The sequence below is a fragment of the Onychostoma macrolepis genome, chromosome 21 (genome assembly GCF_012432095.1).
Source record: "Onychostoma macrolepis isolate SWU-2019 chromosome 21, ASM1243209v1, whole genome shotgun sequence".
In the NCBI taxonomy this organism is placed as follows: Eukaryota; Metazoa; Chordata; class Actinopteri; order Cypriniformes; family Cyprinidae; genus Onychostoma; species Onychostoma macrolepis.
In genome coordinates, this window is record NC_081175.1 from 10,002,448 (window position 1) to 10,028,661 (window position 26,214).

At 36.9% G+C, this 26,214-nt stretch overlaps 2 protein-coding genes across 2 annotated transcripts; both read left to right on the forward strand.

Moving 5' to 3' along the window:
- Positions 1–15,960: 15,960 nt before the first annotated feature.
- Positions 15,961–16,905, forward strand: LOC131528975 (olfactory receptor 52N5-like). The gene has a single exon (XM_058758453.1). It carries the CDS (start codon positions 15,964–15,966, stop codon positions 16,903–16,905), a length of 942 nt encoding a protein of 313 aa, XP_058614436.1. The 5' UTR covers positions 15,961–15,963.
- Positions 16,906–18,563: 1,658 nt separating this feature from the next.
- On the forward strand, positions 18,564–19,508 carry LOC131528964 (putative olfactory receptor 5AK3). The gene has a single exon (XM_058758446.1). The coding sequence runs from the start codon at positions 18,564–18,566 to the stop codon at positions 19,506–19,508; it is 945 nt and encodes a 314-aa protein (XP_058614429.1).
- Positions 19,509–26,214: the final 6,706 nt, after the last annotated feature.

A 26,214-nucleotide genomic window follows, 5' to 3' on the forward strand; every position in this document is an offset into this window, starting at 1 on the left:
AATATCAGGCTGAAGCTGCGGCTGAAGCTGCAGCGGCGGTGAGGAAGCCTGCAAAGCCGCTCGGTAATCTGAGCGAGAGGAAGAGAAGTCCGCTAGGGAGTCTGCATAGATCCAAAGGAGAGGGGCCGAGAAAAGCCTGCGAGTACCTGAACGCACAGGGAATGCAGGGAAACAAACTTGCAGCTATGAGAACTGGAGCCTGAGCGAAACAAAACAGGACAGGTAAACTACAACAAACTATGGCAGTCAGAACTATGGCATAAACCAAAACAGTCTGACAAAAGACAGAGAAACACAGGGAGCTATGACGATAACGAGGTAAACGCGAACCCGGTGAGAGAGAAGATGAGATAACAAGCAAGGAAACAAGGGGGGTTGAGAACAACCACGTAGACACTAAGCATGTGGCAAGCTGTCACAACAAAGCCACACACACAACACAACACGGACACAGAACAGCAGAGACACAGGTGATCAGACCCGAGACCCAACGGGTTAGGCTGGATCACGAATGATTCACACGAACATAGATGCATTTAGGTAGATTGGGGGTGCATTCCCCTCAAAAACAAATGTAATCAACTGCGTCTTCAGCAGCTCAGAGGTTGGGAGTAAATGACGATTGCTATGATCATTATTACATCCAACAACAAAACACTTCAAACACTTAGGAGACAATCTTGTCTACACCTGCTCCGAAAAATCGAAAAACAATAGCGGATTGGTTACAGTTCACTCAGGGCGGGTCTAAGGTAAAACGCCAGTGTCAATCAACAATCATGGGAGGGGGCATGGATCTGTGTGATGTAACACACACAAGAAGCTCAGAACGGCTTGATTTGAGAAAGGAGATATTATTTATAGTGATTAAAAAAAAACACACACTGTGTGCTTTTTGTTTTGTTTAAAAATCATTTTAGGGTGGATGTGTACAAACACTGCCAATGCACATTTATGTTTAAACATGCAAAAGTGAATTTTGCATCCGATGACCCCTTGAACAAAATATCTGCATCAGCTTACAACCCGAATTCTGGAAATGTTGGGACGTTTGTAGTGGGGCTTTGATCTCCTCATGAAGCCAGTCACTCAGGAACTCTTGCAATGCAAATGTCATGCCACAAAACAATAAACTCTTCGATCAGGCTTTGAGCTCTTTGTGAAGCCAAACACTCAGGAACTCTCGAAATGCAAATGTCATGCCACAACACAATAAACTCTCTAATCAGACAAGAAGATCTGAGAGAAAGACCATTTGCTCATCGGTCCATTTACCCATCCTTTCCCCCTGGGCACATGGTCCTGGTCACTGAAAGCTGAGAAAGAAATGCCAAGAACTCAAGCTGCTACTCTTACATAAAATATTTACTATATCTTCAGAATTCATGAGCGTAAACTTCTCATGTTTGGTATCAATATTACAGTCTCGGTGCGATTGGAAATGTAATCCCAGTCCCATATCAATAGAACAGACCAAAAATAAAGATCTCAAATGGGTTGTGGGTTGTGCCCCTGATAAGGTCTTTTGTTATTTTTATACCCCAGGTCACATAGGGCCTACAGGTCATTTCATGTCCCAACAAAAGGTCCTGTGAAGCTTTTATTATGTTAAATTTATGATTATTTTGTTCTGATTTGAGTATTTAAAGAGGATTGTTGAAACATTCAAGGAAGCATCTGTAAACAGAGCTTCTCACACGATTACCGTGTGTCTCTTTATCTGCCAGGTATGCTGACTCTTTGACATGATTTTATTTTAATATTCTAGGTTTGTGTTTCATGCTGATCAGTTGTGTGGCCAAATTTTTATACATTTCCTGTAACTGATGTAATCTCATTTTGAATTGATTTAATTGATTCTTTATTGATTTCTACTATTGTTTGACTATGCCTGGCAAGAAATAAATGTTAATTTTGATTTACTCTGGGGTTTCTAGAAATAATATTTTCAAGTAGATTATTGTGTAGTCTAAACACGCTGGACACTGTGGATGTTGCTGGTGGAATTCTGTGAGGAGTGTGGGATCCAGGATGTTGTCATGTGGGACCGAGCACCGCTCCTCTGGTCCGTACCCCTCCCAGTCTACGAGGTATTCGAGGTGGCCTCAAGGATCTCCTTCACTGTGTAGATTGGCTCTGTGTCCACAATCTGAGTTACTGGGGGGTTGTCACTGGTACCAGGCTCTGTAGATGAAACAGGAGGATGGTGAGGTTTAATTGCATGCGTTAATGCGTTAACGTTGACACCCTAGTTTATATATGAGCTGATAATGTTGTAAACAAGTAACATAAACGGAGGGTTCAAAGTTAACTTTGAAGAAAGCATGCTAGCATGACCCGAAGTAACATATCTGGGTCAGATAATCCCTGATAGATTTAAAACCATTGTTGAAATTCCAAAGCCATGGCCAGAATTAAGTGAATGAATAATTGTGTACAATGTACTGACAAGGACTGCAAAATAACTAACTTTGAAGAAACCTTTATTTGAAAATGCATATCATTTCTTATAAATTTTAAACTGAGCTAGAGTAAAATTATAATACAATGAAATTATGTTGAAAGTTAATGAAAATGCATTGCTACCAGTCCTGAATTAGTGGGTGACATGGGAGTGGATTTTCAAACCTCTCCCGTCCCACTCCCACAAAAAAAAATCTCGTACTGTCCCAATCCCACGAAAAAACTCGGGGGAAATACCATCCCGTTCCAATCCCGGAAGAATGACTCCCATTCCCTCCCACTCCTGTGTTGTGTTTTTTTTTTTTTTTGGCCGGAATCTGTCAGTTACATTAAAAATACAGTACAGATCACAGCATGCCCACCTTAGTTGAATAAAAATCCAAAATGTAGTGAGTTCTGAGTAAAAGTGTACTATTAATCTCATAAATTGTCTTATGAAGCATGATGCTAATATTAGCTCTAATGCACCTGCAGAACAGGTCCAAATATTCTTCATAATGCATTTTGTCATAATATTTCATGTAAGGTCGCAAGAAAATGTTTTGTTGTATTTATTTAGAAATACTTTTGATAATAGTTGGGTAAATGTATTGTAATATTTTCCCTACTTAATAGGTGTTACGGGCCTGACGAGACGTGAGACGCACGGATCCATATGCAGACTTTATTAGGCAGAGACGTGGTCGTACAGGCAGGGTCAAACAATGGCAAACAGGTAGAATATGGACGAGACAAAGAGTAGCCAAAGACAAGCGTGGGTCAATGATCGGCGAACAGTATCCAAAGGGGCGAGACAGGAGAGGTAATCCAACAACTTAAGCCCCGTTCAGACTACACGATTTTTTTTGTCGGTTACGACAGTCACTGTGTCAGATTATGCGATTTTGACTGGATAGAATCTTGTGGTGTCGTGGGTAACAAACATGCCAGACTACACGTTGCTTCCCGACAAAATCATTGCGTGACGTCTACATGCGTGCGTCATTGAGAAGCAGCGGCTACAGACTCACATCTAACAACAGCGGCGATGGATACCGAAGTTGCGTGTTTTGTACTGGCTGTGTTGTCCTCGGAAAAGCGCAAAAAAAGAAAGAAAACTCGACAGTGGACACGTTCCTGGCTTGCTCGAAGAGGACAATATGGGCTGTCGATCCTCCAAAGAGAACTCGAGGTAAAATAGTTTATAGTTTTATTTTTAGCCAGACAAAAACAATGTTAAAAAAAATCGAGCTAAAGCTTAAATTAAGCAGTATGCAGCTCCAATGTTTTTCATTGATCACCAATGTAATTTTACACTTCACAAGTACAATTTGTTTTATGTCACATGGGGTAAACACAGCCTTTTTATTATTATTATCTCCAGTTGATGATACATGGGGCAGTGTCAGATCGGTCGTGGGCCCTGTGTCTGACATTGTTGTCCGTTGACAGCAACATTGTTGCCTGGCAACATTGCTCAAAAAGTTGCCCCGTGTATCAGAATCCTTTGATAGATACATTACTCCACCAAACCAAACGATGTCACAGTAATAAGTTAAATGCGCACACGAAAACGGCAGTGCTGTTTCCTTGGTATCATTTTTTAAAAGTTCTGCATTATGTCCATTTTTTTGTTTTTAAGTGAACAATAAAACAGTTAACTATTGCTTTGGATTGTAACCAGACTGTTTAACTTTCCAAACTGTTTCTTTCTATTTGCACTGAAGGACAATGACAGGAAGGGTTTCCGTGATCTGCTTAGGATGGATGTGGAGGATTTCAGCTACTTGCTTGAAAAAGTTACACCACTCATCCAAAGAAGGGACACAAAATTTAGAAGAGCCATCAGTACAAGAATGCGCCTGTCTCTAACGCTACGATTCCTTGCTACAGGCAAGTCAGTTTAAAAAAAAGTGCCCCACATCTGTTTGGTTACAAATGTTCTTCAAAATATCTTCCTTTGTTTTCAGCACAACAAATAAATTTATACAGGTTTGACATAACCTGAAGGTGACTAAATAATGACAGAACTTTTAATTTTGGGTGAACTATTTCTCAAATTTTTCTGTAATTTAATTACAGCTACTTCTGATTAAATACTGCATAGACTGTAGAACAGTTCAATATATAATAATAATGGATGTAACAAACAATTTAATGTCTAATGTTAAAATGTATGCTTTCATTGTAACCTCCCTTTAAATACTTTGGTTAGTTCAAGAATATTTTAAAATTAAAAGCACTGTTTTGTGTCTGTCCTTGTATTGTTGAACTCTGAGGTTGATATGGGAATATCAACCTCAAAGTTCAACAATACAAGGATAGACACAAAACAGTGCTTTTAAAGAAAGTAAACAGTAACGAGTAATGTAAATCAGTACAGTTATCTAGTTACACTGAAGATGTAAGTTGTATCTAGTAATTACTTTTGTAGAGTAACTAACCCAACACTGGAAATGCACAATAACATGCTCCTCTTCACAGGAGAGACGTTTAGGTCTCCGAGTTTCCAGTACCGGATCGGCCGTAGTACCATCAGTGAAATTGTAATGGAGACTTGTAAAGCCCTGTATGATGTCTTAAAGGATGATCATTTGAAGGTAAGTTATTTGATGTAAACAACAGGAAGACTGACATTTCACAACAAAGGGTGGCCACAGAGACTATGATGAAGACTAAAAAGAGATATCCCGAAACCATGGCTTGGTTTCAGAGACAGGACTAAGCAAGGACTAGGTCTTAATTAAATTAGGACATTTAAAAAGCTTTTATAAGTGTGCATACATTACTGTTATGCATATTGAGACAAACCAATGACACTGACATATTTTAAGACATGTAAGTGCAAGTTGTTTCCAGTTAAGACAACTTAAACATGCTTTTTAGTCTCGGATTAGGTTTAAGCCTCATCTGTTAAACCGCACAAATGTTTTAAGCACAAAGTCAAAACCAGAGTATGCAATATACATGTTTCTAAATAATGACAGTTGAAGTCTTTAATAGCATTATGAGTGGACTTAAGAGAAAAGTATACATTTTATTAAAAATATGTCATGACCTCTGTAAGAATGCAGAGGTCATGTTTTAATTTGAATTTTTATTTTTTCCCCAGACACCTACAACGGAGGCAGCGTGGAGAGAGGTGGCAGCAGGATTTAAAAACAAGTGGCAGTTTCCTAATTGCTTGGGTGCCATAGATGGCAAGCACATCTACATCCAGCCACCTGCAAACTCTGGAAGCACCTACCATAATTATAAATCAAGATTTTCTGTTGTGCTCATGGCAGTAGCTGACGCCAACTACAAATTCATCTATGCTAATGTTGGCATACAAGGAAGACTGTCAGATGGAGGAATATTTGGCCAGTCAGACCTCCGAGCTGCAATGGACAGAGGTTTGCTGAATGTCCCCCCTCCAGAGCCACTACCAGGCAGTAACATAACTTTGCCTTATGCATTTGTTGGAGATGAGGCATTCCCTCTCAGAAACGACTTGATGAAGCCATTCTCCTTCCGAAATCTGGACCATGAACAGCGGATATTTAACTACAGGCTGTCAAGGGCAAGGCGTACAGTTGAAAATGCGTTTGGAATTTTGGCCAATAGGCTCCGTGTTTTCCTTTCCAACATTGCTCTGGAGCCTGACAAAGTGGCAACACTAACACTAGCTGCACTCTGTGTGCATAACTTCCTCAGAGAGAAGGCATCAGATGTGTACCTGCCTTCAGCCTTTGCAGACGCAGATGATGAGAACCATAATGTAGTACCCGGAGCTTGGAGAAAAGATAGAGAACTCCCCTCTGTGCCAGTCAGCAATGCACGGAATGCCACAACCGCTGCCAAAAAAAAAGAGACAATTTGAAGGCATACTTGCTGTCACCGGCTGGATCAGTTTCCTGGCAGGAAAATATGATTTAAACATGGACATCATCTGATAAATGTGTTAATTTAGAACATTTTGCAATACATATAATAGTACACTCAGGTGGACTTCCTGTTTGTTTCTTTAGCAAATGTCATGTAATTAAAATGTAATTAAATATGTCAAGTATGTGTAATGGTCAAAATTAACATGATTTGTGTTTTTAAAAAAATGCACAAGATTCATTTTCTTAGTAAAAACCTTTATTTAATAAGTTAAATTACACGTTCTTTCCTTGAATCTTTACAGAAGTCTTTGGTAAATTTCATACAAAGGGGAATATAATTCGTAAACATAACTGTTCTTTCAAAATGTGCAAATAATACAAAACAGCATCTTAAACAGCCTGAAAAGTACCAAAAACAAACAAACAGTGTAGCACCATAACATAAAAAAACAAAAAAAAAAAACATAAAAGCGATAGTTTACCCAAAAATGAAAATTCAGTCAACATTTACTCACCCTGAAGTAGTTCCAAACCTTTATGAGTTTCTCTCTGCTGTTGAGCACACAAGATGATATTTTGAAGAATGCTGGTAACAGAACAGCTGACTGTAACCATTTACTTCCACAGTATTTTTTTTCCTTACCATGGAAGTAAATGGTTTCAGTCAATTGTTAAGTTACCAGCATTCTTCAAAATATCATCTTGCGTGCTCAACAGCAGAGAAAACTCATACAGGAACTATCCCTTTAAGAATTGAACCTACACCCTCTCTCTTTCATGTTCATATGCCTCTTCTACTGCCCTGAAGTAGCTCACTGGAGGTGTTACAGGAGGGACATGAATTGATGCATTTTGGGTGTGCTGATTATAATTTGTGTGTCCCTGCCAGGGTGTTTGTATTGTTAATCTAGCCTCGTTTTCCTGTGCATCATACAACATCATAAGGATGTTACGACGCAGCCTCATCTTGGTTAGTGGGTCTTTGATTAGCTTAATCTCAGATACTACCTGTTTGCCAAATGTTTGATCAACATCCTTGCTGACATCTACCAGTGTTTCAGACACATTTTTTAGAATGGTCACTTTTTCCAATTCAAGTTCATCTGCTGATTTATCTCTTGACTTTTGTTTGGACCTGTAATGTGCTTTTTCAGTATTATTGCTTGTGACCTGATGACGCTGGTGAGATGATGAGGAATCAAGTGAGGTAAGAGGAGTTGATGAACTGAATGCTTGATAGGAGGTGGATGACTCAGACAATTCCTCCTCTGTTTCCAGGTCTTCTCCTCCCTCATCAGCGATGCTGTTTTCCAAGTCATCCAACTAAGATAAAAACAAGTCGTATAAAAAAAAAAAAAAAAACTAGTTCGAAGTCGTTTTAAAATTTGAAAGCAGATAGATAAGATAGATAGAAATTGTCAGATAGATAGAAATTGTCAGATAGATAGATAGAATGGGGAGCTCACAAATTTAACAGTTGGGAAGAACTGTAACAACCAACTTACATTCAGTGTAGACTGAGATACCCGTGGTACAACAAAAGGTTGTAGAAATTGGAGGTTTTTTAAAATCCACCTCTGTCTGGGAGTTAAGTCTTTGTCGCTGCTGCTGCCACTTGGTTTTGGACGGAGTAGTTTCCCATATTGTGTTCGGAGGGAAGCAGCTTTTGTTTGGACCTCACCGACTAGGGAAGAGATAAGTAAATTACAAATCTAGCACATCCGAATGTTAAATGTCTCTGTAATTGTAATTTATATGTGTGTGTGTGTGTGTGTGTGTGTGTGTGTGTGTGCGTGCGTTTTTGTGAAAAGTCAGGACATAGATGTGTATAATGACAAAGGTATGACAGGTATTACAAAGTGAAGGTGACATCTCAGGACATTGACCCATGTCACCACTTTTCAAAACACTTATAAATCACTCAGAGTGAGGTTTTTTGGGGGGAAAGTTGAAATGCACAGTCTCCTGTAAGGAGTAGGTTTAGGTGTAGGACAATAGCACATACAGTAAGTACAGTATAAAAATCATTAAAAGATGTCCCCACTTTTCACAAAAACGAAAGTAGATGTGTAAGTTAATTAGATAGAAAGTAGATTCATTCTGCAAGAGGAGCTTTTGGAGCTGCAGAAATAGCGGTTTCCCGGCAACAGCTGTAAACAAAGCAGCCCTGAGCTCATAAATGCTACTTAAAATTAAAATGACAACGAAACTTTCTGAAGACAATCGGTTACCTTCAAAGATACATTCATATAAAAACTCCCGCCCCGCCACAAATAAATCAATGAAACACTGTGTCGCTATTGTGAATGAGAACATAATGAGTGATTTGCTAGTTTACATGCCAATTTCAGTACTCACCAGGTTGCTGAAGCGCCTCCGCTATCGATCGCCAGGATTTATCTTTTTTTATTCTGTCGTGGTAGTCCCTCGATGAAACATCATAAAGGCAAGCATATTGTTGCCATAGCTCCACAAAGCTTTCTTCCATTTCATAAGTCCACCTAGCAGCACAGTCATCTCTCTTTCGTTTTGCCATGTTTAAAAGCTGTGTACAGAAGAGATTCTGTGCTCCTATTGGTCAGCGTCACACATGTGACGGAACCCGTCGTGGACGACGAAGAAAAAAATTAAACATGCTAGACTTTCTGTGTTGACATCGTGAAGCGTCGCAGACATGGCATCGGTTGTCGTGCACTATGACACACTATACGAGATGACACGATTGAATCTTGCGTCCCGACGCCCATTGTCGTTTACGAATTCTCACGACAATCTACGTCAAGCAAATCGTGGCAAAATCGGTCTAAAATCGTGTAGTCTGAACGGGGCTTTAAGCGAAAATCCAGGCAAGGGAAAACAATCCGAACAAAGGCAGGGCGAGGCGAGGCGAGGCGAGGCGGCGAGGCGAGGCGAGGCGAGGCGAGGCAAGGCGAGGCGAGGCAAGGCGAGGCAAGGCGAGGCAAGGCAAGGCGGCGAGGCAAGACTAGGAAAACTAACGGGGCTCTGTAGGGAAGCGATAATGCATACAATACTCGGCAACGAGGGAGAGAATGTCCAGGGTTGAAATAGTGTGTGTGATTAGTGATGCTGTGTGATCAGGTGTGCATGTGATTAGAGCAATGAGTGATTAGTGACAGCTGTGTGCATGTGATTGGTGAGATGGCTGATGGGAAATGCAGTCCATGTGATGTGTGGTGTCCTCTAGTGGTAAATGAACGGGAGTGCAGACCAGATTCGTGACAATAGGCCGCTGCCACCACCTTTAATTCTTTAAGCCAGTATGGTCTGGCACCAGAAGACAACACACCACCACAACTTCAATCACAACAGATCATTTTATTAAGAGAGGGGACTGCAGGACAGGCTAAACACAACCTGGAAAGCCTTAAGGCAGTGTGCTTCAAATTCACTCACTTCATTGGTGACATTCCACACGATCAACTACAAACAGTGACACTTCAAGCTCATATAAAACCTCATGCATGTGCAAAATTATACCTGCCCCCTAAACCCTCTAGTTTCAGTCTTTCCCCCCCTCACGGTCACCCTCTATTTTTACAAGAAACATAGCTTTATTAAATACAGCATTTTAAAATAAAGACATAAAACCATTTAACTCGCCCCACGGCAACGCTGCCCCTCCCGGGGGGTGGGGTGCAGGGTTTGAAGGAGCTTGGTGCAGTCTGTGGATCACCGCGTGTAACTTGCACCGCACCTGCTCCGTAATAAGAAATGCGAGTGGCGTATCGTCAGTCCAATGCTCACAAAGATTTCTGCACACAACAGTCTCAACCACAGAAAGAAAGGACAGCATTAAAGTCCTGTTCAAAACGGCATGGTCCATACGCTGGCACGCTCTGGCAGTTCAGCAGTTACATAACACAGAATAAGGAACGACGGCACTCCTACTCCCCATCCCTACTTACTCTCACCATATCCCAGCTATCTATCTTCATCGCCGGCGGCCCTAAACGACCGCGAACGACACCCCCCTCCCAATAATATCCGAGTACCGCCGTCGTATTTTGACTTGTAAATAGAAACCCCCGCCAGCCCGCATCCATTCTCTTTTTCCCTCCTTTTCATCCTTCTCACACCAATCTCACAATACACAGGTCCTACTCCAGTGTTCCTCATTCCCCAATCAGTCTCATTAATTACTGTCAGCACGACACTCAAAACACACACATCACAGTATACTGGGATTGAAGCGATGTGGTTCTGTTTCCTTAAACTAGTTTGTCATGCATTTCTTTATTTCAACACATTTACAGGTAAATCCTAGTATTTTAAATTTGTGATTAATCATGATTAATCACAGTCCATGACTGTGATTAATGCGATTAAAACATTTTAATCGATTGACAGCACTAATATAAACAATAATTTTTCACTGGAAATGGGCATTTGGCTATGATGGTGAGTGGCTAAATTTTTGCAATCCGACAGTAAAATTACTCTTTTGCCCAAACATCAGTAAATATAGAAACTACAAATTTTCCACTCAGAACATGTCTCTGTTACTTTTACAGCTTGAACCAGAGTCATGGTGGGGGCCAGCAAGAGATAAAAACAACTGTTTCATTGCAGTCAAACATAATCTTATCTTCTAAAGCAAAACATAAGCTTCTGAGTTTTTCCAAAATGCTACAGCCAAATTTTGTGCCTACACAGTCTTTTAATCAACCCAGAATTCTGTTCAGTATATTATTAGAGCTTGAAACAGCAACTGGAACAGATTTATACCATTCTTTGTCATTTAAACCTTCTATGCACAAAGAATCAGATTAAATCATCACTCAGTTACTTCTGGGATTATTTTTAACAAACAGCCATTTTACACATCTGAAGATAGGCACATGCATTTAGAAATTTGTATCTTTCTGGTTCTGTCTTTGTTTAAAGCCAATCAAGTTTTTGTTTTAACTTTCCAATCGAGCCTTTCCTCCAACAAAAAAAACAAACTCTATAGGTCGTTTGTGCAAGTGCCTTATTATGACCTATATTTACGTTTTAAAGTTAAGCGCTCTCTAGCATACGTAAAAATAATGACAGTGTCATGTTGCGTCTGTCGTCATGAAATGACGTATAACTGTCATTACCAATTAAAATGTGTGTTTATTTAAATGCAATGTGTGGACTTTTTACACCGATCTCACAGTAATTCGTACATATTTTACTAGTTGGCTAATTTGTACGAATGACCACACTTGACCCCACCCCTTACAGAAATCATGCAAAATCATGATTTTTAGTGCACATTTTATGAGCGCGTGCGTTCTCTGGGATCGAACCCATGATCGCATGATCACATGATTACATATCGTCGTATAATGCAATGCGCTACCAACTGAACTACATGAAATCCGAATTATAATGCAGATAAAAGAGTACAAAACATTAATATGAAAATGTACTGTTGCCGATAGGGGCACAATACGCTCTGATGGGTCGTATTTCAGGGATTTGGACAAACGACCTATACAGGCGTATTGGTCGGAGGACAGGTTGTTCCAATCAGAATCAAAGCCCAGACTCATCATTCTTTCAGTGAATTCAGAGAATATTTTTAAGGTCAGAGCTTCAGAGCCGAGCTGTTTACAGCATTTGTTCTCTTCTGTTTCATTATTTCTATCAGGGCTGAGCAAGTTACCTAATTTTTCAGCCATAATTCTAGCACAGTTGAAAACCAAAACAGATTATAGCAGCAAGAGATTGAGGCGGCGATCTTACCAACAGCACTTGACTTCCGTGTGATGAAATTGCAAAGTATATTCCTGAATTTCCATATCCCAATCCAATCAGGGTCATGAAAACAAAATGTTAGCTCTTTCGGGGATGTTCCTGATGCATCCCAGATCAATCAATCCTTGCTGTGACGTATATACAGTATATGGATATGAGTATTTATTTTTCAACTTATTATTATTTTTACTAATTTTGGTTACTCTTTTCCCTAACCAACTGACCTGACCTGATCGTTAAACTGTCTGAGACGGAAGGAATAGGGAGTTGGTTGAGCGATTTACAACTAGAACCCCCCCTTCTAGCGTCTTACATTCTCTCTGTATTTCATATTTCTTCACACAAATACCCTATCTGGTTTTTATGGCTCTCAATGCCACAAATGCACTATTTGCCTTTACGGCTCTCAGTGCTTTTGTCCAAAAGTCTGGTGTCCCTCACTCACATCTGAGTGAGTATTGCTCTCCTTTCTCCCACACTCCCTCCACCACAGAAAGTCCCTAACCAAGAATTATTTTTAAAAATAAAATCTACCTTTCTTTTGTTGATTGATCAGGGATGTCACATAAGAGCGATTGCCTGCATTCTCCACCGTTACTGTAGGGGAAATTTACAGTAAAGACCTTCGGACCAGGTGTGTTGAATGAAGACCAGAAGTCAAAGATTCTATAAAAATGAAGAAAATTTATTGAAGAAGATAGTTTGCAGTTTCATCAGCAGAAGTCAGCTTCAAGACTCACAATCGAGTTCGTAGGCCGCTCTGCTTACATTACAGAAAAAACAGTAATTATACCCTAACAGAGGATGCTAATTGCGTCAATACATCAGTCAGCAAAATTCTGATTGGTTCTAAAACCTAGATAAACTTTCCACATATGGACGTAAACGCTTCAAGCATATCTCCATCTGATCGGGCAGACGGTCTTCTGGTCTGATTGGTCTTCTGGATACCTATTTTTGGTCAGGATGATGACAACTGGCAGAGACATTCTTTGAACACAGAGAGAGATCTACCAGCAAACACACACACAGAGCACTTATCAGAACGTCAAGGCCACCTAGCCCTAGCTAGAATTTTATCAGTATGGTAGTGGTTTATTACACACACACACACTATGAAGACATCATGTTAAAGTGTGGAAGTACAGAATAAAGCAGGATTCTTTAATATCTCTTAAGCACACATAAGGTTACACATTTCACTCTTGCCACAACTTAATTAATAGTCAAACAAGAAATAATGTAATAATATAATTAATATCAATATGAAGGATCTGGCAGCTGGGCATCCACTCCTTCAACGTACAAGACTTCGATTGTCAGAAAACAAGCAAAATATGCACCTATTGTATCATATAATTAAATACATTTTGTATAAATAAAATATTTTAGAAATGTGTAACTCACTTAATGCAATTGTAACAACTGAAATCCGTAGAACCAAACCTGTAGTGTACTGTACCAATCTAGATTACTCTGTAATCTAAAACACCTAAAACTGAATGCAGATTATAATACTATATAAAACCATTCTCTGAATAATAAATCAATAAATTTATGTATTTTTAATACAAAAAATAAAATAAATAAATAAAAATAAGACAAAAAAAATTAAATACAGCCTTCCCTTTATTAATCATTTATATGTTTAAGTCATGTTATGGTACTTAGCATAGAAAATATGTTGATATATGTTATTTCTTTCTTGTCCAGTTACTGATATATTAGTAATTGTAGACATATATATATATATATATATATATATACACACACACACACACACACACATACATACATACATACATATACATACAGGTGCTGGTCATATAATTAGAATATCATCAAAAAGTTGATTTATTTCACTAATTCCATTCAAAAAGTGAAACTTGTAAATTATATTCATTCATTACACACAGACTGATATATTTCAAATGTTTATTTCTTTTAATTTTGATGATTAGAGCTTACAGCTCATGAAAGTCAAAAATCAGTATCTCAAAATATTAGAACATTTACATTTGAGTTTGAATAAATGACCATCCCTACAGTATAAATTCTGGGTATCTCTTGTTCTTTGAAACCACAATAATGGGGAAGACTGCTGACTTGGCAATGATCCAGAAGACGAACATTGACACCCTCCACAAAGAGGGTAAGTCACAGAAGGTCATTACTGAATGGTGTGGCTGTTTACAGAGTGCTGTATCAAAGCATATTAAATGCAAAGTTGACTGGAAGGAAGAATTTGGGTAGGAAAAGGTGCACAAGCAACAGGGATGACCGCAAGCTTGAGAATACAGTCAAGCAAAGCCGATTCAAACACTTGGGAGAGCTTGACAAGGATAGAACTGAAGCTGGAGTCAGTGCATCAAGAGTCACCACGCTCAGACGTCTTCAGGAAAAGGGCTACCAAGCCACTTCTGAACCAGAGACAACGTCAGAAGCATCTTAACTGGGCTGTGGAGAAAAAGAACTGGACTGTTGCTCAGTGGTCCAAAGTCCTCTTTTCAGATGAAAGTAAATTTTACATTTAATTTGGAAATCAAGGTCCCAGAGTCTGAAGGAAGAGTGGAGAGGCACAGAATCCATGTTGCTTGAAGTCCAGTGTGAAGTTTCCACAGTCAGTGATGATTTGGGCAGCCATGTCATCTGCTGGTGTTGGTCCACTGTGTTTTCTGAGGTCCACAGTCAACGCAGCCATCTACCAGGAAATTTTAGAGCACTTCATGCTTCCTTCTGTTGACAACCTTTATGGAGATGCTGATTTCATTTTCCAGCAGGACTTGGCACCTGCCCACACTGCCAAAGGTACCAAAAGCTGGTTCAATGACCGTAGTGTTACTGTGCTTGATTGGCCAGCAAACTCGCCTGACCTGAACCCCATAGAGAATCTATGGGGTATTGTCAAGAGGAAGATGAGAGTCACCAGACCCAACAATGCAGATGAGCTGAAGGCCACTATCAGAGCAACCTGGGCTATCATAACACCTGAGCAGTGCCACAGACTGATTGACTCCATGCCACGCCGCATTGCTGCAGTAATTCAGGCAAAAGGAGCCCCAACTAAGTATTGAGTGCTGTACATGCTCATACTTTTCATTTTCATACTTTTCAGTTGGCCAAGATTTCTAAAAATCCTTTCTTTGTATTGGTCTTAAGTAATATTCTAATATTTTGAGATACTGATTTTTGACTTTCATGATCTGTAAGCTCTAATCATCAAAATTAAAAGAAATAAACATTTGAAATATATCAGTCTACAATACAAGTTTCACTTTTTGAATGGAATTAGTGAAATAAATCAACTTTTTGATGATATTCTAATTATATGACCAGCACCTGTATATCATTATCATATATCATTTTATCAGTGTCTATGATCATGGCAACAAGCGACATGAATCAGTTTTCCCCTCTGGGGTGATAGTATCATAGAAACACCTTTGAACCACATATTAAAACGTGAGGGCAGGTAAACATTTCTTCAGAGAAGTGCAAAGTTAGTATTTAGGTAACACTGGATACTGAGTTAACTGTGACTTCATTAGGCAACTTATGAATCAAATCTTTAAAGCAATAAATCAACTCCCTTAGTAATAACAGAATCCATCTGCAGTAAGTATGTGTTGCTTTACATAGTCAACTAATACTAGGTAACTACCAAATATTTCCTATCTTTACAACATGTTTATATCAAATTCCTTGATATTTCTGTTTACAATGAAATACTTCAGTGTTTCCATGTTTTGCTAAAATTCTGATTAATTGTGCTTATATTAGCACATGACAAATAGTGTGGACTGTTATTTTCATGTTCATTCTTCAAAGTACAATGCAGTAGTCAAAGCTGAAATGTTATAAATGAATATAAGTCCGACTGTTACTGTTTGCAGGTTTTGTGCAGGAAATGGACAACCTGACATTCAGACACAGTATTCTCCTAGTGGAGGGACTTCAAGTTACACCTCAGTCTACCTATGTTGTTTTCACATTTCTTCTTTTGGTTTATGTCTTCATAATGGCTTCCAATATTGCACTTGTTATTCTGATCTCAACAGAGAAGAATCTACATCATCCTATGCATTTCCTGTTCTGTAACTTGCCACTGAATGATATATTAGGGACAACTGTCATTTTGCCACGCTTATTGCAGGACGTTTTAAAAGAAACGTCAGAGCGTTATATGACATATGTGGAGTGTGTTGTTCAAGCATATTTTGTGCATATATTTGTAGCAGCATGCCATTATGTTCTTATAATCATGGCCTTTGACAGATATGTGGCTATATGCAATCCACTGCGATACACAACTATAATGACCAATAAAATGGTGGTAAAATTGTCAGCATCAGCCTGGGGGCTGTCGGTACTTATGGTGACAATTCTGATAGGACTCACTGTGCGACTGTCTCACTGCAGATCTAAAATTGAAAATCCTTTCTGTGACAATGCCTCACTGTTTAAACTGTCCTGTGAGGATGGTGTTGTTGTTAATAATGTGTATGGAATCATTTATACTGTGGTTTTATTTTCCTTCTCAATTCTGTCTATATTCATAACATATGGCAAAATTGCTACTGTATGCATAACTAGTAAAAACAAAGCACTGAACAGCAAAGCCATAAAAACATGCAGCACTCATTTAGCTGTTTATTTAATCATGCTTGTTTCTGGCTCCACTTTTATTTTTCTACATCGTTTCCCTCTCTACTCTGAGAGCAGAAAACTAGCAAGTATAATGTTCCACATTGTACCAACAGGACTAAATCCTTTAGTATATGGTTTACAAACTAAAGAAATAAGACAGAAGTTTGTAAAATTTTGGTGCAGAGAAAAAGGAGCATCGTAATTTATTATATGATTATATTATTATACACTGGGAACAGCACTAAATGTGTTGAGCCAGTAACTCCCCTTTAGGAATACATACAATGCTGTGATAATCTTCAAACTCTGGCTTTGGATCCAATCATACAAGTAATGTTTTAGGAATGTAAGTCTTTAGTAACTGCTTTGTAACTTAACTTGTTATTTATTTTAGGGGCACTATATCAGTGTCTTCACATGGTAAGGTGTTACAATATATTTATATTTCCATTAAAATATCTACTTACATAGCCTAAATTGTATTTTACATAATTTATTCTACCCTTTTTCATTTTGAAAATCTACTGAATAAATAGTTAGTTCATTTTTTGTTTTGTTTTTTAATGGAGTACATTGCACCTTATATAACCAAATGTTAAGGTAATAGTCTTTCTTTGAGTTTAATTAGTTATATAATTATACAATTCGAACAGTATCTACATTAATTTACTTTTGACCATAGTTAGAGTATTTTTTTTTATCAGTTGAAACTCTTCTGTCTGATTCTTCTGGCCTAATAGCTCTAAGTGGGATTACATGATAATAATAATAATAATAATAATAATAATAATAATAATAATAATAATAAGCTGCATTACTTCTGCAATATGCACAATAGTACAATCTAAAAAATAACATTTCCTAAAATATAATCAAAATTACAATACGTGTGACTTAATTTCTTAATTCCTTCACTTGCAAGAGTTTAAACCCCCAAGCTTTTATTTTGGTGCAGGGAGACCTTTAAGTGACATTTAAGTTTAAGTTAAGGTTTACAAATGTTTCTTTTTATAGATTTGTGTCACAATGTGAAATGTTTACCTGTCCCCAAAAATATTGGAAATTATGCTAATGTGAAAAAGCATAACTAGCACATGTTGTGTTCTCAAGTGCACATTAAACTCAAAGCACATGCAAAAAAATTTGTTTGCTGGTACTGTTGAATCGATACTGTGGAAGATGAGTATTGAAACCATTTCAAACATTCAGAATCACATATTGATTAAGTACAGAGTAAGTGTCCTTGCCTTGAGCCATACTGGCAAACATAACAAAGAGACTCATGACCCCTACAGGTAAGTACACCAAAGATAACCACCAGAGTTATCAGTGGTTGTTAAGCATGTCACCAGGTACTATAGTTGTTTCCCTCTTGGGTGATGACAACATCAATATAGTATTAAAAGGCAAGGGCAGTTCAATGTTTCTCCAAAGAACAAGTTGATATGTGATACTAAATTATGATAGAGTTGACTACTACTCGATACCAGTCAACTTGACATCTGTTAAGCAATAATTCAATCTTGGTTCAGTCTCCGAAAACTTCTGGTGCAAGTATGAAATACTGATGCTAATGTTGTTAGACATATAAAAAAAACAGGTATTAGCCTGGATACTGTGACTTTAAAGTGACAGATTTGAGGATTTTTAAATTTATAAGTTACTTGTGGTGCTAATACGGTTCAGAATGGTTGTGTGCTTTTAAAATCATGCAGCTAGTGCAGAGTGTAAAACTGAATAGACTGCAAACAAATGTTTGTTAATTACAGAATATGCATCATAATAACAGATTTATGTATGGGGGGAAACAGTGACAGGTGTATTTGTTACTCTTTTTGCAGGTTTTGTGTAGCACAACTAATGGACAACCTGACATTCACAAATGACATTCTCCTCATGGAGGGACTGAAAGTTACACATCAGTCCACCTATCCTGTTTTCATCCTGCTTCTCTTGATTTATGTTTTTACAATGGGGTGTAACGTTGGACTTATAATACTGATCTCAACTGACAAGAATTTAAATCATCCTATGCATTTTCTGTTCTGTAACTTGCCACTGAATGATATCTTAGGGACCACTGTAATTATGCCACGATTACTACAGGACATTTTAATGGAAGCCTCAGAGCGCTATATGACATATGTGGAGTGTGTTGTTCAAGCTTACTTTGTTCACACATTTGCAACTGTAAGCCACACTGTGCTAATGATCATGGCCTTTGACAGATATGTGGCTATATGCAATCCACTGCGGTACACAGCCATAATGACCAATAAAATGGTGGTTAAACTATCAGCATTAGCCTGGGGGGTGTCAGTACCTGCAGTGGGAATTCTAATAGGACTCACTGTACGCCTGTCTCGCTGCAGATATAAAATTGAAAACCCTTTCTGTGATAATGCCTCACTGTTTAAACTGTCCTGTGAGGGAAGTGTTTTTATTAATAATTTTTTTGGAATATTTTCTACTGTGATTATACTTACCTTCTCACTTGGGTCTGTATTCATAACATATGGAAAGATTGCTGCAGTATGCAAAAGAAGCAAAAACAAAGCATTCAACAGCAAAGCCATAAAAACCTGTGGCACACACATAGCTGTTTATATAATCATGTTTGTTTCTTGTGCCATCATGGTTTTTTTCCATCGTTCTCCTCAATATTCTGAAAATAGAAAACTAGCTAGTATAATGTTTCATTTAGTACCACCAGGACTAAATCCTTTAGTATATGGTGTACAAACCAAAGAGATAAGACAAAGGGCTGTTAAACTTTGCTGCAGAAACAAAGTTAATGTCAAGTAAATTTTTATTCTTATGTTTGAAAAGGAAATATAAATATATTGCTGAGTGCTATTTTGAAAATAATGATTTAGCACAGTTGTCATTCTTTTTATAAGCAATTATTATCTTGTTATATATATATATATATATATATACATAAAAATAAAACTGAATAATTGATCGGACAATTGATTAATTTTCTTTAAAATGTTTCTTCTATTTTAACTTTACCTTGTGAATATGATTCCCTTTCGATCAGATTTTAAAACATTAAAAAAACTGTTTTGTTTTATGCATTCACAGATATGCAACCATTTTATTTTCAAACAATGTATAAGAATATTATATTTGAGAGAGAGAGAGAGAGAGAGAGAGAGATACTTTTACTTTTAAGGTCTCTTTTATTACAAAATGTTTTTTTAAATTCACAGATACATCATGAGTAAAAAAAGGAGAAAAAAAGGACCCCACAGCTAGAGATAAAAATAGATGTGTGTAAAAAAAAAAAACATACAGATACAAACGTAAAGCTACAAAACTGACCCTTCAATCGTAAAAGATCAAACAGTCATCAGAGTCAACTTCACAAATACACTGGTTTACTCCCCATTTTTGTTTGAACATCTGCAAATTATTTACCAACTTGTAATAACTATACTCTATATTAATGCAAGATTTTATTAATACCTTTAAAATTAGAATAGCATCAGTTGAGCCCCTATCAGTCAATTTACTTTTTCTTGACAACCATATAGCCATCTTGATTCTCCCTTCTACTTCTACTGTACTTTGGTCCATAAATAAACAATTCAGGTGTAAAAACCTCCCCAAGTGTTTGACACCACTCCTTCAACTTATAAAATAACTGTTGTAACCTCACACAATTAAAAAATAAGTGAAAAACTGTTTCTGATATACCACAAAACACAACCCTCCTATGGCAAGCCGTTTTGACTTTTATTCATTCTCAGGATATGACTTCTTGATATCAACAATTCAGTTTTTACTAGTTAAAATGTTAATTCTTGATATCAGGAATTAGATTTCCACTAGTAACAATGGCTATTTTTGATATCAGCAATTGCATTTCCACTAGTAACAATGTTAATTCTTGATATCAACAATTCAATTTTCACTAGTCAAAATGCTAATTCTTGATATCAAGAATTAAATTACAGATATCAACAATTTAATTCTTGATATCAACAATTGTATTTTCACTAGTTAAATGTCACCATAGGCTGCCATTCAAAATCAATTGTTGATATCAAGAATTAATTTCTTACTAGTTGAAATTCCAATTTCACATATCAGAAATACAATTCTTACTAATAAAAATGTCTATTCTTGATATCAAGAATTTAATTCGTGATATCAAGAATTTAGTTCTTGATATCAACAATTTAGTTCTTATCAGAAATACATTTTCAGATATAAAAAATGAACATTGTCACTAGTGACAATTCAATTGTTGATATCAAGAATTAAATTCTTGATATCAAGAATAGTCATTTACTAGTAACAAAATAATTATTGATATCAACAAAGCCAGTTGATATCTGAAATTGCCTATTTCAAAATTGATTTCTGAAAATAGAATTACTGATATCTTAAATAACATTTTAACTAGTAAAAATACATTCACATATATCTAGAAATGCCATTTTTACTAGTAAGAATTGCTATGGTAATGAGTTATTGAATATTAATGAATATTAATGAGTTCTGGTTTTCCCATCATCCTCTTTTTAGCGTCAGCACTGGCCAAAGATGGCGGAAGAACGTCCAGCAGAAACGGCTCCTTTATTTATTTGTTTTGTCAATGAAACATGAAATTATGGCTGGATTTATTTATTTATTGTTAATTGTTTATTTTTTTTAAAAAAGTAATTTTATCCTGTTTCTTTTTATTGGCCACCAAGTCCTTCGGATAATTAAAGGAAAAATGAACAAGGCATTCGTTTAGCTATAACATAAAAAAATAATGTCGTTTTTTCAAATGTTTATTTTTGGTTTCATTACAATTTCTTCTAATACATCAAATAAAAAATGCAACCAAAATGAAAAATAAAACATAATACTGCGTCATACAAAGTTTGAACGTTTTGCTGGAATTTTTTTTTTTTTTTTAAATATTGTTGTATTTAGGCCACCGGAGCTGATCACGGTCGCACTAGTCAAGTCAATGCTTGTGTTTATACCCATAGATATGTATATATATTATACCAGCCACGCCGTGGCACGTTTCAGAAGCATCCCAGAATCTCGTGGTCTCGCGAATCCAGTTGCTTTGCTCCTGGTGTGATTTGGCACCGTGTGAAGGACAGAACAAAACGTTGTCGTAGCCGTAAGGGGTAATGGTAACAGGCTAATACAATGATAATAGGCTGCTTTTAAATGAACATTTAATTAAAAAACAAAAGTTCTTCTTTGGCCAAATTATAGTCTACACTTTCTTAATAGCATAAACACACACGTTACTCCATTCAAACTTTATCTGCTATGCCACTGTATCTGTCACTGCAACTTCTCGAACAGGCGAACACACACAAAAATGAAATCTGCGTGTCTGTTTGTCTGATGAAAAAATGAGTTTAAAACACGTTCATATATTAGAGAATATTTGCTTCACTAATGATTTATCTCATCCACCCGCGACCCACCCGCAATTAATTAGAATGTATTTTTTTTATTACATGTTCCACCCGACCTGCGGATTACCCGTGGATAACCCGCGGATACAACCACCATCCGCGCATCACTAATTGGGATCAAACGTGATACACACTGTAATTTCCTAACACTTGCATTATTTTTTATATAACATGTTGTCCAGCTGTTGAAGTATCGGTGGAAAGATGAATGATAAAGTCTATTGAACCTCTTTCTCATGTCTGTCTCAGCCATTTCAATGTTACGTTAAATTTGACACTGCACTGATACACTCTTCTGAAAGTTAAGACATGAACAACTGTAGTGGGTTCGGAGTGGAAATGGACAATGATTTAATAAGAATTATGTAATCTTGCACATAATTTTTTTTTATTGGGGGGGGGGGGGGTCGTTTTATAAAATTAATTCATAAAAACGTTTGGAACACTTTTTTTGTTAGTTAAATGTAAGTGTTAAATGTTAAATGTTTTTTAAGTAAAGACCAAGCGGCCAGCGGCACAGTGAGCTGATCATAGCCTATGTTTGATCAATTTAGCCTTCTCAAATCATCAGGACTTGCCAAAAATAAAGTCTATAGAAATAAACAGTTCAAGCATATCACAATGTTAGTTTAAATGCTTGAACTATATAAATGTGCGCTAGGTGCATATCTAATCGTTTGTGTGAAGAGTGGAAGCTGAAGCCACTTTGCAGGACATGGAGGCGCCAGAGTGGTCACTTGCATTTTTTATTGATAGTGGAAACAACTTAAAATACGCCATAATTTTTGCTCATAAAGGTAAGAGTAACATTATTCGGAACTGTAAAGGGTCTACTTTCATTTGTGTGCATTCACAATATCAACAAAAGGTTGTGCTTTTATAAAATAAATAGGAAAACTGAGGATGCGCTTGACGTCTCATCTTGAATAGGAGCGCTTCACAATGCTGAACCCAAACTCAACGAATTGAGTCACAAATATGATAAATATATCTATAGAAAGCTTTAAATTACTACTTTAAAACGAAATAATTCAATTCGAAAAACAAAAACTCTTTCATTATGTAATCAGTAAAGATGCATTTCTGTCTAAAGGCACGTCCAATGAGGAGATGGCGAGTCATTTTTCATCACCGTCTAAAATATAAAAAGGAGGAAAAGCCTAAAACAGGCCCGATTATATATTTTTTCTGATTTTTATGTTGCTCTGCTCTGAATTCCTTAAAATTTAAAGGATTTTCTGCAACGCAATTTTGTCTGATGTGTGAATTATTTATTAGCCTATTTTTTTAATCCATGCAGCAAATGCTTTAAAAACAGCTTTAAAAATGACTTTATTGCATTCCAGATGATTTTAAATAACTTTTCACTTTAAATTTTACGGGTAGCTTGAATGTAAAACATTGTCATGAATTCGTTGTATTCCCATTTGTAAAATAGGCTACAAATTGTTGTAGTCTAACCCAATCTTATGAAAGTGCGTGTATCACGGTTTTCTCTTTCTATTTGACAATGTTTATAAGCAGAAATTGACTTTGGCATGCTAAAGTCTGAAACATTCATTATTAATGGCATGGCTGGTTCAGTTGACAGAAATACGGGACACACGGGCCTAATTTACTGCTGCAATGTTTGCGGGGCAAATCTCAGGTCAGTCTGAGCGCTCATGGTACGTCAGTCGTACACCTGCAGGCGCCACTGATCTTGCCCATCTGGTTCATTGCTTATTAGCATTATTATTATGGATGATTCCTTATCCTGTATCCTCTAGTGGATGAAATTAATATCACAGCCTTCATCTTCCAGTTGAAATGGCTGATAGTTTAGAATTTGATTTTGGCAGCGGCTATTTAAATTCAGTGAATACATTGAATTCTATTTACAGTAAGTGAAAATAGCATATTTTCTTAGCAATAGATTATATTTACACTATTTAATAATTGTAATATTTTCTTGCAGTAATAGTAGTTTGATGCTGTTTATACTACTTATTGCAAATAGTGGGCGATATCTGCACCTCAGTATTGTAGTAGGCTACATTATAAAACAGTATACAATAATAAGGTATTGAGTGTAAATGATAATTTGTATTAAAATGATTAACTGGATGCCGCCTCTACAACTAACCCTATATAACCAATAACCACACGTTATTTTCCAGTTTTCAAATATTTCCTTAATTTTTATTGAAAATCAATGCCTTTCCGATGTGATACGGGATGTAAAAAAGAGAGTAGAATGAGGTCGGCAGAAGGCAACCCGGGTCGAACCCGGGTTTATCGCGTCTAAAACTTGTGGCTTTACGCTCTACTACCTGCACCATTGAAACTGATAGCACTTGGAAAGTTTTTTGCAGTATTCTAACCCTATGACACGTTGGTAGATGGCGTTATTGTGAGTAGCCTCTGCCTAAATGAAAACAAAATAATTATTAAAATTAGCTTACAAGAACGTTTTATTTTCATGAGAGGGCAATCGAATGTGCTGTTCTCTTTTTGGCTCTGTACGTTGTCGTCTATCCACCATAAACATTTATAAAGGGTGGCACTCGTCATTAAATTATGCACATATCCAAAAAGGAATTCATTACTATGCACATATCCAAAAAGGAATTCTTGATATCAACAATTAAAAGGTAGTAGGAATAATAGCTGTATTAACAACCTTATTTATCCTATTTTGTGATATATAAAATCTATCCAAATGTGCCCCAAAAACCCTACCATTAACCTTATAAAGAGTAACTTAAACAACTCTCGCACTCTTTTTGCTACTGTGGAGAGACTGACAAACCCCCCCCAAGTCAGATTCCCAGTGAAATGCTCTCCGACAGTAAATGCAATGAGTTTGCTTCCTTCTTTTCTGAGAAGATCAATAATATCAGAAAGGAGATTGGCATATCTACTTTTGCAGAGGTCACACAGATTCGACAGCAATTTCAAAAAGAAGTGACTATGTCTGTTTTTGAAGCAATTGATTGCAAAATTTTGAAAGAAATAGTACAGCACCTTAAATCGTCAACCTGCTATCTTGACACACTTCCCACATCTTTTTTCAAAAGTGTGCTTCACTGTTTAGAAGCAGATCTCTAGAAGTGGTGAACGCTTCACTTCTTTCTGGGACTGTTCCAAACTCCCTGAAAACTGCAGTTGTTAAGCCCCTTCTAAAAAAATCTTGATAACACAATTTTGAACAACTATAGACCAATATCAAATCTTCTGTTCATAGGTAAGATTATTGAAAAGGTAGTTTTTAATCAGCTGAACAACTACTGTTAAGGAAAATGAGCAATTGTCCTATTGCAAGTTTGCCTTTTTATTTCTTTAATACCTTTTTAATTGTAACTACAAGTTATTGTATGTGTGTTTATTAAGAGAGACACCACACATGTTATTGTATTCATTTTATTGAAAGTGGTTTATTAAGAAAGACACCACACATGTTATTGTAATCATTTTATTGAAAGTAGTTTATTAAGAAATACACAAAACATGTTATTGTATTCATTTTATTGAAAGTGGTTTATTAAGAAAGATACCACAACATGTTATTGTATTTGTTTTATTGAAAGTAGTTTATTAAGAAAGACACAACACATGGTATTGTATTAAGCATTTGTTGAGAGAGTGTTGTGGCATATATCAATAGGAAGATAGTCAAAAAAGAAATATGTATTAGCCAGAGCTTTAAGGAAAGGAATGTTACAGTTGATTGATGTGTTGCGGACGCAGCGAAGGAGACATCTTAGAAGAAAGTCCCGGAGAAGAAAAATGAGAAAATGGAGGACTTTATATAGGAGTCTTCTGAGGGAAATTCAGGGAAATTCCAAAGACCTCATGACATCAAGACATTGGAATCCACCTGCTGTCTATAAAGGACTGAAGTACGACGAAGAGAATCAGATGCTGGTTCTGCGTGACAGCTCTCCGGTGCCAGACTTGCCTTGCCAGAGATGCCAAGAAAACCGAGCTTGCAAACCTTAGTTTTTATTTCTGTTTTTATATTTTATTTGTAATGTATTTAACCTATATACAATAAAACTATATTTAATTATAACTAAGAAGCTTGCCTGCCT

Bases quoted from the DNA above. Each gene is read 5' to 3' on its own strand.
- LOC131528975 (XM_058758453.1), top strand. From the start codon at position 15,964: ATGGACAACCTGACATTCAGACACAGTATTCTCCTAGTGGAGGGACTT.
- LOC131528964 (XM_058758446.1), top strand. From the start codon at position 18,564: ATGGACAACCTGACATTCACAAATGACATTCTCCTCATGGAGGGACTG.